Source organism: Heterodontus francisci, chromosome 14, assembly GCF_036365525.1.
Source record: "Heterodontus francisci isolate sHetFra1 chromosome 14, sHetFra1.hap1, whole genome shotgun sequence".
In the NCBI taxonomy this organism is placed as follows: Eukaryota; Metazoa; Chordata; class Chondrichthyes; order Heterodontiformes; family Heterodontidae; genus Heterodontus; species Heterodontus francisci.
Window position 1 is genome coordinate 15,740,448 of NC_090384.1, and position 13,955 is coordinate 15,754,402.

The 13,955-nt window shown below is 42.0% G+C and overlaps 1 protein-coding gene across 1 annotated transcript in view; it reads right to left on the minus strand.

The window, feature by feature from the left end:
• Positions 1-9,645: 9,645 nt before the first annotated feature.
• Positions 9,646-13,955, minus strand: part of slc39a13 (solute carrier family 39 member 13) — an 80,972-nt gene continuing 76,662 nt past the window's right edge. The window contains exon 10 of the mRNA XM_068045905.1: positions 9,646-11,008. Within this exon, the coding sequence (XP_067902006.1) occupies positions 10,717-11,008 (292 nt within the window). The 3' untranslated portion in view covers positions 9,646-10,716. The remainder of the gene's footprint in view (positions 11,009-13,955) is intronic.

Here is a 13,955-nt window from a genome sequence, read left to right on the forward strand (position 1 = left end):
ACACTGTCTACTTCCACCTCCATTACATCGCCTGTTTCTGCCCCTGCCTTAGCCTATCTGCTGCTGAAACCCCTCATCTACGTTCTTAATGGCTCTAAACTTGACAATCCCAATGCTGTCCTGGCAGGCCTCCCATTTTCCATGAAACATGAGTTCATCCAAAACTCTGCTGCTTGTATTTTAACTTTCACCCATCCCACCATGCTCATTCATCCACATGGCTCCTGGTCCATAGAATCATAGAGGAGGCGACCATTTGACCCATAGAGTCTATGCTGGTTCTTTCAAAAAGCAATCCAGTGAGTCTCATTTGCCCACCCTTTCCCCATATGCCTGCAAATTGTTTCTCCTTCAACAATTTATCTAGCTCCCTTTTGAAGGCTTCCACTGAATCTGTGTCCACCCTGTACCCTTTCAGGCAGTGCAATCCTAATCCTAACCAGTCGCTGTGTAAAAAAGTTTTTCTTCATGTCACCTCTAGTTTTTTTGCAAATTACCTTAAATCTATTCCCTGTGTTTAGTGACCCTTTAGCTAATGGAAACAGTCACATAATAGGAGCAGGTATAGACCAGACAGCCCCCTAAGCCTGCTCTGCCAGTCAGTGTGATCTTCTGCCTCAACTCAACTTTCCTGCCTGCTCCCCATATCCCTTGGTTCCCTGAAAAACCAAAAATCTATATATCCCAGCCTTGAATATACTCAATGATGGAGCATCCACAGCCCTCTGGGGTATGGAATGCTAAAGATTCACAAACCCGAGTGAAGAAATTTATCATCATCTCAGTTCTAAATGATGGACCCCTTATCCTGAGACTGTGCCCTATGTTCTAGATTCCCCAGCAAAGGGAAACCACCTCTGTGCCCACCTGTTAAGCCCCCTCAGAATCCTGTATGCCTCAATGAAATCACCTCTCATTCATCTTAACTCCAGAGAGTATAGGCCCAATTTACTCAGCCTTTCATCATAGGACACTAGCATCCCAGGGACCAATCCAGTGAATGTTTGCTGAACTGCCTCCAATGCAAGTATATTCTTCCATAAGGGATGCGGGCATCATTAGCTAGGACAGCATTTACTGCCCATCCCTAATTGCCCTTGAACTGTGTGGCTTGCTATGCTATTTAAGAGTCAACCACATTGCTATGGCTTTGGAGTCACATGTAGGTTAGACCAGGTAAGGATGGTATATTTCCCTTCCCTAAAGGGTATTAGTGAACCAGGTGGGTTTAACAACAATTGACAATGGTTTCATGGTCATTAGACTAGTATTTTTTTAAATTCCAGATTTATTGACTGAATTAAAATTTCACCATTTGCTGTGGTGGGATTCAAATCCATGTCCCCTGAGCACTAGCCTAGACCACTAGTTTAGTGATATTTCCACTACACCACCACCTCCCCACTAATGATGGTGTGAATATGGTCACAAGCTCATCTGTGGGTCAAATATGACAAGAAGGTTGCAAACAGACTGGATGTCAGATAAGCAGTTTGATAATTTAGTAACAGTGCAGGAGTTGAGAGAGGTGGTGCTGTGGTATAGTTGGGTGTCATCAGCATACATGTGAAAACTAACTGTTAGATGATGTTGCTGAGTGGCAGCATGTAGATGAGAAATAGGAAGATACCAAGGATAGATCCTTGGGGGGCCTCAGAAATAATGGTGCAGGACTGGGGAGAAGTTATTCCAAGTGATTCTCTGGCTACCATTCGATAGCTAAAAATAGAACCAGGTGAGAACAGCTGGAAGACTGTAGAGAGGTATTGGAGGATGAAGTGGTCAACCTTGTCAAAGACCACAAACAAGTTGAGAAGGATGAGGAGAGGCAGTTTACTTTAGTCAGCTAGGATGGCATTTGTGCCTTTGATAACAGCAGTTTCGATACTGTGGCAGGGGCAGACACCTGATTGGAGAGATTCAAACATGGAGTTCCGGGAAAGACTGGCACAGATTTGTGAGGCAACAACACATTAAAGGACTTTGGAGAGGAAAGAGAGGTTGGAGATGGGGCAGTAGTTTGCAAGGACAGTGGGGTCAAGGGTTTTTTTTGGGAGGAGGGGGTGATGATAGCCGATTTAAAGGAGAAAGGGGCAGCACCTGAAGAGAGAGAAACGTTAACAATATCAGCTAACATGGGGACCAGAAAGGGAATGTAGGTGGTCAGCAATTTAGAGGGAATAGGGCCAAGGGAGCAGGAGATGGATCGCATGGAGAAGATGAGCTCAGAGGGCATGAAGGGATATAGGACAGACAGTCGAGAAAGATCCCAGTTGAGAGCTTGAGCAAGGGGATCTTTAAGAGGAAGTTTGGCCTAGTGGGCTAATGGAAGGGAGAGAAATGGCAGAGGCAGCTGATTGAATAGTCTTGATCTTAGTGACAAGATGTTCAATGAGCTCTTCGCATTTATTGTTGGAGGTGAGGGTGGAGGAGACAGTGGAGAGGGATTTAAGAAGAGAAAAGGTCTGTAGTTATCTTGCTTTCAGGATGATCCTAGAAGAGTGAGCAGTTTTAGCAAACGAGAGCAGGACCCAATAGTTCTCTATGTGTTCCAGCCACATCTGGTGGTGGATGGCTAAAGCAGTTGTTTGCCATATCCTTTCAGGTCTGCGTCCCACGGACTTAAGAGAGTGGAGATGAGGGCCATACCAAGGGCTGGAGGGAGTAATGGTTTTATTGGGGACTAGGACATCAAAGGTGGAGGTGAGTGTGCAGTTGAGCAAATCAGTAGCTGCAGAAATTTTGTGCTAAATGGAGAGCGAAAGGCTAGATAGTTGGGATTTTGAAAGGGTAGCTGTAAGCAAATTGCGGGATAGTTTTTTGCAGGGGTGGATAGAGTAGGAGGTAGGGTTGGGGTGTGGAAAGGGGTGTAGCAAGATCTCCTTATTTTTGTATTCCAATCCCCTTGCAATAAAGGCCAACATGCCATTTGCCTTCCTAATTGCTTGCTGTACCTGCATGCTAACTTTCCGTACTCCTTGCAGAAGTACACCCAAGTCCCTCTGAATATCAACATTTACATTTTCTCACCTTTTAAAAAATATTCTGCTTTTCTATTCTTACTAACAAAGTGAATAACCTTACACTTCTCCACATTATACTCCATTTGTCACCTTGTTGCCCACTCAATCTGTCTGCATTTCTTTGCAGCTTCTTTGTATCCTCCTCACAGCTTACATTCCTACCTAGTTTTATAAGGTCAGCAAATTTGAATACATTACTTTCGGTCCCTTCGTCGAAGCCATTAATGTAGATTATAAATAGTTGAGACCCCAGCATTGATCCTTGCATTACTCCTCTAGTTATTGTCTGCCAACTTGAAAATGCCCTGTTTATTCCCTACTCTCTGTTTCCTGTTTATTAATCAATCCTCCATCCATACTAATATGATCCCCATCTTGTGTATGAACCTTTTGCTTGGCACCTTATCTATTGCCTTTTAGAAATCCAAACGTACTACTGGCTCCCCTTTATCTACCCTACTAGTTACATCTAATAAAACTCTAATAAATTTGTCAAACATGATTTCCCCTTCATAAAACCATGTTGACCCTGTCTGATCATACTATGATTTTCTAAGCACATTGTTAAGACTTAATAGTTTCCAGCATTTTCCTGATGACTAATGTCAGGCTAATTGGTCTGTAGTTCCCTGTTTTCTCTCTGCCTTTCTTGAATAGCGATATTACATTTGCTAACTTCCAGTCTGCTGGGACTGTTCTGGAATCGAGGGAGTTTTGGAAAATCATACCCAGTTCATCCTCTATCTCTGCAGCTACTTCTTTTAGAACCCTAGTATGTAGGTCATCAGGTCCTGAGGATTTGTCAGCTTTTCATCCCTTAAGTTACTTTTTCCTTTGCTGATATTAATTACTTTAAGTTCCTCACTCTCATAAGCCCCTTGGTTACCCTCTATTTCTGGTATGTAATTTGTGTCTTCTACTGTGAAGACAGACACAAAATATTTGTTCAATGTCTCTGCCATTTCCTCATTCCCATGATAATTTCTCCAGTCGCTGCCTTGAAGGGACCAAAGTTTACTTTAGCTAATCTTTTAACATACTTGTAAAAGTTCTTACAATCTGTTATATTGCAGGTTAGTTTAGGAGGGGAGATGGTGGTGTAGTGGTAATGTCACTAAAGTAGTAAGCCCAGGACAATTCCATAGGGACAGGGGTTCAAATCTCACCACCACAGCAGCTGCTGGAATTTAAACTCAACTAGTTAATAAAAATGTGGAATTAAAAACTAGTAATGGTACTATGAATCTACTGAGTGTAATTAAAAATTCATCTGGTTTGTGAATATTCTTTAAAAAAGGAAATCTGCCATCCTTACCTGCTCTGGCCTACATGTAACTCCAGACCATCAGCAATGTGGTTGATTCAACTGTCCTCTGAAATGGCTGAACAAGCCACTCAGTTGGCGAGGGTAATTAGGGATGGGCAACAAATGCTGGCCTTGCCAGTGACACCCTGTCATGCAGACCCCAACCTGCCAAGAATGAGGTGTATTAATTTCACCACATGGACATTAAATTTCAAATTGTTGCTAGGAAGAAGAGAAGGCCTGTTACAAGGGGTTGCCAGGCTCCTGGCTGGAAAGACATTTTTGCATATTGTCATGATCCTGCCTTTTTTTCTCTCCAGGAAATATCAGGTGTGCCTTTAAGATAGCAAAGGATCAGAACTGCTTTATGAACAAGTAGGCCTCAGGAGCTACCAGGAAGGTGCATTTTGGTTGCCATTGGACATAACCATACCAAGAGGGAACCAACCAGCTTCAAAGGGTGCATCCTTGAATACAGCCAATCGGACTGAGCATCGAGAGATACATTTGTTACAATTTAATTTTGAACTGGCTTATAGTGGAGAAACAGACTGTTCTAACTGAGGACACAGACAGACAGCTGTGTGTTAGCACGTGACAGGCAAAACAGACCATTTAAACTGAAGGAAGAGAATTTAGGCTGTTTATATATTATTATCTCTCAAAATTCTAAAAAGTCAAGCTAAAACAGAGTTCTCTGATAATTTAAACTGAAGTAAGGGAAGTTAGACTGTTACAATCTTTTATCCCTCAAAAATTCTAAAGCCAAATTGATTCATTAAATAGTGTTTTCAAGTTGTTAATTGTTGAAATTCGTTGCTGGAGAGGCAGCAACTATTTCGACTCTGAATTAGACTATAGCCTGTTCTACTGTTGAAGAACCTTTTCTCCCCCATCAGACGGCTGTGAGGACCTCAAGCAACCTTGGACTGTTCCACATCCGGCAGGAGCGTAAATCTGCAAGGACTCTAAATTCTTTCTATTTTCAGTGTTGTTTATATCTTTGTAATGTTTTAAGAATTTAGTTTTTCTAATTAAACAGTTAATTTGTTGATTTAAAGACACCTGGTTTGGCTAGCTTCATTCGGGGGTTAATAGATGGTACAATTTGGCTGGGTCTTTCTTTAATTTGGAAGGTTAGGCAATCTGTGGAGGGACGGGATTGAATTAACAGTGTGTTTCTCCCACCACAATCAGAATCATATATTTTGACTGGGGGCTTTGACTGGAGCAGTCGGTCGAATCATATATTAATTAGGTTTCTCGTCTGGGATTTGAATCATACCAGAATTGGGGGCTCGCTCGCAGTTTAATCATATTTAATTCAGTGGCTCGTGTCTGGGATCAGAATCAGACTAATTTGGAGGGCTCGCATTTGGAATCATATTGATTACTCGAATCTGGGATAACATATTTAAATTGGGGTCTTGCGTTTGGCATCATATTTAATTACTCTGGCGTCTGGGATCAGAGCAATTGGAAACCTTATTGTTGGGATCTAAATCTAACACCAATTACAAAGACCTTATTTCATAAGGTACAGTCTATACCATTGTAATGGCATTAGTGGTTGCAGTAGAGTTTTTGGGAAAGCAGAATGTTTCCCTGAGTGACTTGATAACTTTAACTAAGAACAAATTAAAAGAATTGGCAGCAAAATTGGGGTCAGAATTGAAATCAGGTGCCAAAAAAGCAGAGATAATTGACTTAATAGTCGAACATCTGGAATTAGTAGAAGAAGATGATGATACAGATGAAGGGCAATATGAGGAACAAGAAAAGGAATACAAGACAAGAAGGTAGTAGGTCCGAGAGTGATGCAGTGGTATTGGCTAGGATTCAGTTAGAAGCGAAAAAACTTGAATTGGAGGAAAAGAAAAAAGAAAAAGCAATAGAATTAAGAAAACTTGAACCTCAAAGAGAAAGTGAAAGAGAACAGAGGGAATTTAGGTTAAAAGAGATGGAACTAAGACAAAAGGGTCATCTTGAATCCAGGGAAAATTCGGGTTAGTAAGAATTTGAATTTAGATCAGGACCCAGCGAGAAGTTGTTTAAATTTATACAGGCTCTTCGTAAGTTCGAGGAAAGGGATGCAGAGGCATTTTTCATATCTTTTGAAAAAATGGCCAAACAGATGAAATGTCCAAAAGAAAGCCAGACATTGCTTATTCAGGGCAGGCTGGTAGGCAGAGCACATGAAGCTTATGCCATGCTTTCTGAAGAGGCTTCTGCAGATTATGAGATGACAAAAAAGGCTATTCTTTCTGTGTATGAGTTAGTCCCTGAAGCTTATCGTCAGAAGTTTAGGAACTTACAGAGATTGGCTGGGCAGATATATTTAGAATTTGAAAGGGTGAAGCAAATGACTTTTGACCGCTGGATGCGGGCATTAAAGATAGAAACCACATATGAGAACCTCCGAGAATTGATTCTCTTAGAAGAGTTTAAAAACTCCATTCCTTCAGTAGCGAGGACTCATAAATAACCTGAAAGTTTTGAAAGCTAGGCAAGCAGCAGAGATTGCTGATGATTTTGAGCTTGTGAATAAGCCAACCTATTTTGTCCATCACCCCCATAAACCCGAGAAGGATAGAAAGTGGGAGAGTGAAAGGAAGGCAAGTAGCCGGGGACAAGAAGGAACAGATGGGAATGCCCTAGGATCACCTCCTCAGGTCAGAAAGGAAGGTGTTGAGGGTAGAAGTGAGGTTCGCAAGCCAAAGTGTTATCATTGTAACAAAACAGGTCATCTCCATTCAGAGTGCTGGAAATTGCGAGGTAAACCCACAGGACTTGTTGGGGTACGCAAAGTTAGTGCAGAGGAAAAGACTCTGACTGAGAGTATAGCAGACCAGGCTATAGATTTAACGATAGCTGTGAATGTGAAACCAGAGTGCAGAGGTTAAGAATAAAATACCTGAGAGTTATAATGAATTCTTGTCAAAGGGGAGAGTAACTCCGTATCCTGTAAGTGAGGCAAGAAAACCTATACACAGGGACACAGGAGCAACCCAAACACTCTTGCTGGGAAAAGAGATGAGGTTTCCGCCAGAGAGTGCCTTGAACGCTAAAGTTTTAGTTAATGGAATTACCCGTACCTTTGTATAAAGTACGCCTAGAGAGTGACTTAATATCTGGGATAGTAACAGTAGGTGTTGTGCACAGTTTATCAGTAAAGGGAATTGATCTACTCCTAGGAAATGACTTGGCTGGATCAAAAGTATCAGTTTCTCCTATGGTTACAGAGGAATCAAGTGAAATTAAGGAAACTGAGCAATTACAGGAACAAGTTCTGGGAATATTTCCTGCGTGTGTAGTTACCCGAGCAATAGCTAAACAAGATCCATTGTTGGAGGTAAAAGGGGCACCACAAATAGATAGCCAAGTATCTGAAACCTTATTTGGGGATTTAGATAATCCAAATGAGATGTTTAACAGATCGTCTATCATTGCAGCACAGCAAGCTGATCCAGAGATATACTGAATAGCACAGACGGCTCTGTCAGAAGCTGAGCCGAGAGGAGTTCCAGAAGGCTATTATATTGGCAAACGGGGTTTTGAGGAGGAAATGGAGACCGCCTCATATGCCTGCCAACGAAGACTGGACAGTTGTTGAACAGATAGTGGTACCACCTAAATATCGACAAGGATTATTAAGGTTAGCACACAACATTCCTTTTGCAGGACATAGAGGAATTCGGAAGACCAAACCACACATAAGCCAACATTATTACTGGCCAGGTCTTACAAAGGATGTGAGACAATTTTGTAGGACATGCCGTAACTGTCAAATGGTGGGAAAACCACAACCTACCATAAAACCAGGGGATGAAGTATTAGTGCTGTTACCATCACAGGGAGAACCATTAAGAGCATGGTTCAGTGGTCCATATAGAGTGATCAAAAGAGTGGGTAAGGTAGATTACTTGATTGACACCCCTGATCGCTGGAAGAAGAACCGGTTCTGTCACATTAATTTGCTCAAACAATATTACCGCAGGGAGGAGGATAAGCCAGTTCAGGTATGTCAGGTAATCGGGATTGTTGAGAAGGAAAAGGGTGGTGAGGATAAGGCAGAAGTAGGCCTAGGAAATTCTCAGATTGAACCTCCAACTATCCCATTAGCTAATACAGAATGGCTAGGAAAATTAAACAATAGACTTTTACACTTAACAGGCAAAACAACGTGAAGTCCTAACCACGGTTTTCACAACGTTTCAAAAAGTTTGTAGGGTTAAGCCAGGATGTACAACCTTAGCCACACATGATGTGGGTATAGGGGGAACCATTGTCGCTTAGGTCCAGACAGACAGGCCTGAGTGGAAGCAGAGGTACAATGCATGCTGAAGGGCAGCTTAGATGAACCTAGTCAGTACAGCTGGAATTCGCAGATGGTCTTGATGATTAAACCTGGTGGGATGGCTTAAACTTGCATAGACTCTAGAAAAGCCACTGTGGTAAAGAAGGCAGACTTCTAGCCAAATTCTCATTTAAAGGACTGTAAGGACAGAGTGGGAAACACAGTGTGTCTTAAAGAGACAGATGTGTTGGAGGGATACTGTCAAATTCCTTTGACACCCCAGGGTAAGAAAAAAAATCAGCTTCTGTTACACCAGACAGGGTTTTCCAGTGTCAAGTGATGCCACATAGGGTAAAGGGTACTTGAGAAAATTCTCAGAGAATAGCCTCAATATTTATAGACAGTGTTTGTAGACAAGGGACCATTCCCTGACACACACAATACACAGAGCCAAGACACGGTCAGACCAGTTAGTCACATGACTAAGCTGCTTGGCAACCTGGAGGTTTCTGAATTGTACTGTTTTGAACTGAGAGCTGGCAGAAAGCAGAATGCTCCTGGACTGAAGAAGACCTCCTGTCTGTCTGCCTGCTCCCATCTCTTTCTCACGGAATTGAATCCACTGAAGACACATGAACCACAAGAGAGAAAAGTCTACAGTGAACCAGATTTAAGAAGAATACTGGGCCCCAATGAAAAGCAAGATCTATCTACAAGCAAGGACTCTACAGTGAGCTCGAAGACCCGTAACAACAACTCTTCAGATATTGCCTCAAACTTTTCCACTTTATTTCTTCTGCTCTTTTCTGTCTCTATTTGCATGTATGTATCGCGTATACATGCTAGCGTGGGCGCGTCGTGTATCTGTAGGCATCAACCGAATTAGAGTTTAAGTTTAATAAATTTCAACTTTTCTTCTTTAAACCTAAGAAAGCCTGTTTGTGCTGGTTTATTTGCCTTGTAATTGGAAAGCGGTGAACAAGAATTCACCAAGGGGGAGCTGAAAACATGGTGTGTTTAGAAATAAAACCCTGTTACAGTAAGTCCAGGCAAAGGCTGAAAAGAACCCTAGACCTCTTTCTCACCTGGTCATAACACAACCACATACCATGAAAGAATTTAGAAAATTATTTTATTTTTCCCTTATCAACCTTTTGCCCATCCTTTGCTAGTTTCTAGAACTCTCTCAATCCTCAAACTTAGTACCATTCTTCATATTATAAGCCTCTTCTTTTAATCTAATACTATCTTTAACTTCCCTAATAAGCCATGGATGAATCTTTCCCATTGAATTTTTGTTTTTTAATGGAAGGTATTTTTGTTGAACTTTTTGAATCATTTCTTTAAATGTTTCCCACTGTATGTACTGCTATCCCTTTTAGTCTATTTACCCAATCAACTATGGCTAGTACTCCCCTCATACCTATGTAATTGCCTTTGTTTAAGATTCTTGTTTTGGACTTGAGGATGTCGCTCTCAAACTTAATATGGAATTCAATTGTATTATGATCTCCTTTCCCCAGAGGATCATTTATTATGAAATTATTAATTAACGCTGCTTCATTAGAGAATAGTAAATCTGAAAAAGCTTTATCCCTAGTTGGCTCCACAACATATTGTTCTAGAAAACTGTCGCAAAAGCATTCTACAAACTCATCTTTGTCAATTTGATTTGTCCAGTTTATATGAAGATTAAAATCCCCTCAAGATTACTATATTTCCTTTCTCACAAGCTCCAATTATTTCTTGCTTAATGCTTCGCCCAAATGTATAAACACTGTTTATACTATTCCCACCAGTATTTTTTTTATTTGTTCATGGGATGTGGGCATCACTGGCTTATTGCCCATCCCTAATTGCCCTTGAGAAGGTGGTGGTGAGCTGCCGTCTTGAACCACTGCAGTCCTTGGGGTGTAGGTACACCCACATTGCTGTTAGGAAGTTCCAGCATTTTGATCGAGTTATAATGAAGGAACAGCGATATAGTTCCAAGTCAGGATGGTGTGTGGCTTGGAGGTGAACTTGCAGGTGGTGGTGTTCCCATGCATCTGCTGCCCTTGTCCTTCTAGGTTCCTAGAGGACGTGGGTTTTCAAGGTGCTGTCAAAGGAGTCTTGGTGAGTTGTTGCAGTGCATCTTGTAGACGGTACACACTGTGCATCGGTAGTGAAGGAAGTGAATGTTGAAAGTGGTGGATGGGGCACCAATCTAGTGGGCTGTTTTGTCCTGGATGGTGTCGAGCTGCTTGAGTGTTGTTGGAGCTGCACCCATCCAGGCAAATGGAGAGTATTCCATCACATTCCTGACTTGTGCCTTGTAGATGGTGGACAGACACTGGGGAGTCAGGAGGTGAGTTTCTCGCCACAGAATTCCCAGACTTTGACCTGCAGCACAGGAATTTGGCAGTGTTAGAAGGTATTTATTTAAATGCAAGCAGTATAACAAATCAAGCCGATGAACTGAGAGCACAGCTAGGTACATGGAAATATGGTATCATTGCTGTAACAGAACCTTGCCTTAAAGAGGGGCAAAAATGGCAGCTCAACAACTCTGGACATAGAGTTTTCAGGCAGAATAGAGAGGGGGATAAAAAAGGAGCTGTGAGGAGGGAGGCTATGCTAAATGAATCATCAAATGAAGCCATATGGGTTGAGCTCAGAAATAAAAAAAAGGACAGCCTCACTACTAGGAGTGTGCTATAGACCCCCAAATAGTGAAAGATAGAAGAACAAATATGTAGGCAAATTTCTGAGTGCAAAAACAATGGGGCAATAATAGTTGGGGATTTCAACAACCCTAATATCAACCAGGATACAAACAGTGTGAAGGGCACAGAGGGCACAAAATTCTTGAACTGCATTCAAGAGAACATTTTTAGCCAGCACGTAACAAGCCCAATGAGAGGGGGTGCAATTCTAGATTTAATTTTAGGAAATGAAGCTGGGCAAGTGGATGAAGTAGCAGTGGGTGACCATTTTAGAGATAGTGACCATAATACAGTTAGATTTAGCATTATTATGGAAAAGGACAAGGATAGAACAGGAGTAAAAGGTCTAATTTAGGGGAAGGCAAATTTTACGAAGCTGAGAGCTGATTTGGCGAAAGTGGACTGGATACAGCTACTTGAAGGAAAATCAGTGACAAAACAGTGGGAGGCATTCAAAAGTGAGATTCTACGGCACAGTGTAGACATGTTCCCACAAAGAAAAAGGGAGCATACAGGGTAGGATAAGGCAGAAAAAGAAAGCTTATGACAGTCACAGAAAACATGATACTTTAGAAATCCTAGAGGAGTATAAAAAGTATAGGGGTGAAGTAAAAAAGGAAATTAGGAAAGTGAAGAGCGGATATGAAAAAATATTGGCAGGTAAAATCAAGGAAAACCCAAAGATGTTTTATCAGTACATTAAGAGCAAGAGGATAACTAAGGAAAGGGCAGGGCCTAGCAGAGATGTACAAGGTAACATGCATGGACGCAGAAGATGTGGGCAGGGTTCTTAGTGAGTACTTTGTCTCTGTCTTCACAATGAAGAGGGATGATGCAGACATTGTAGTTAAAGAGAAGTGTGAAATATTAGATACAATAAGCATAATGAGAGAGGACGTACTAGAGGATTGACCCTCCAACCCTGGTGAAAGTGGATAAATCACCAGGGTTGGATGGATTGTATACCAGACTGTTAAAGGAAGCCAGGGAGGAAATAGCAGATGCTCTGAGGATCATCTTCAAATCCTCACTAGATACAGGCGAGGTACCAGATGCAAACATTGTACAAAAAGGGTGCAAGGGATAGGCCAAATAATTATAGGCTGGTCAGTCGGACCTCGGTGGTGGGCAAATTATTAGAATCAATTCTGAGAGATAGGATAAACTGTCACTTAGAAAGGCACGGATTAATCAGGGATAGTCAGCATGGATTTGTTAACAGAAGGTCGTGTCTTACCAACTTGATTGAATTTTTTGAGGAAGTAACAAGAAGGATTGATGAGGGTAGTGCAGTGGATGTGGTCTACATGGAATTTAGTAAGGCATTTGACAAAGTAAAAGCCCATGGGATACAGGGGAATATGGTGAGTTGGATCCAAAATTGGCACAGTGACAGGAAACAAAGGGTAATGGGCGACGGATGTTTTTGCGAATGGAAGGCAGTTTCCAGTGGCGTACCACAGGGCTCAGTGTCGGGTCCCTTGCTGTTTGTGGTATATATTAATGATATGGACTTAAATGTGGGAGGCATGATTGGGAAATTTGCAGATGACACAAAAATGGGCTGTGTAGTTGATAGTGAAGAGGATAGCTGTAGACTCCAGAATGACATCAATGGTTTGCTTGAATGGGCGGAAAAGTGGCAAATGGAATTCAATCCAGAGAAATGTGAGGTAATGCATTTGGAGAGGGCAAACAAAGCAAGGGAATACACAAATAAAGGGAGGATATTAGAGGGGTAGAGGAAGTGAGAGACCTTGGAGTGCATGTCCACAGGTCCCTGAAGATGGCAGGACAGGTAGATAGAGTGGTGAAGAAGGCACATGGAATGCTTTCCTTTATTGGCCGAGGTATATATTACAAAAGCAGGGATGTAATGCTGGAACTGTATAAAATGCTGGTTAGGCCACAGCTGGAGTATTGTGTACAGTTCTGGTCACCACATTACAGGAAGGACATAATTGCTCTGTAGAGAGTGCAGAGAAGATTTACAAGAATGTTTCTAGGGCTGGAAAATTGCAGCTATGAGGAAAGATTGAATAGGCTAAGGTTGTTTTCCTCAGAATAGAAGAGGCTGAGGGGTGACTTAATTGCAGTGTACAAAATTATGAGGGGCCTAGATAGAGTAGACAGGAAGGTCCTGTTTCCCTAGTAGACAGGTCAATTATTGGGGCACAAATTTAAAAGGTGATTGGTAGAAGGATTAGAGGGGACATGAGGGAAATCTTTTTCACCCAAAGGGTGGTGAATATCTGGAATTCACTGCCCGGATCGGTGGTGGAGGCAGAAACCCTCAACTCTTTTAAAAGGTACCTGGACCTGCAGCTGAAGTCCTATATCATTGGCTCCTACATGCAGCACAACAACTGGATCCTACATGGAGCACAACAACTGGATCCTACAGGGAGCACAACAACTGGATCCTTCCCATTCCACTCCAAGTTCCTCTCCAGCTGCTAGGAGATATCCCAAACTCTGGCACTGGGCAGGCAACACAACCCTTGGAACTCTTGGTCTCAGCTGCAGAGAATAGTATCTATTCCCCTGACTATATTGACCCACATCACTACCTCATTTCTTTTTACTCCCCCCACTTGAATGGCCTCCTGCATCATCGTGTCATG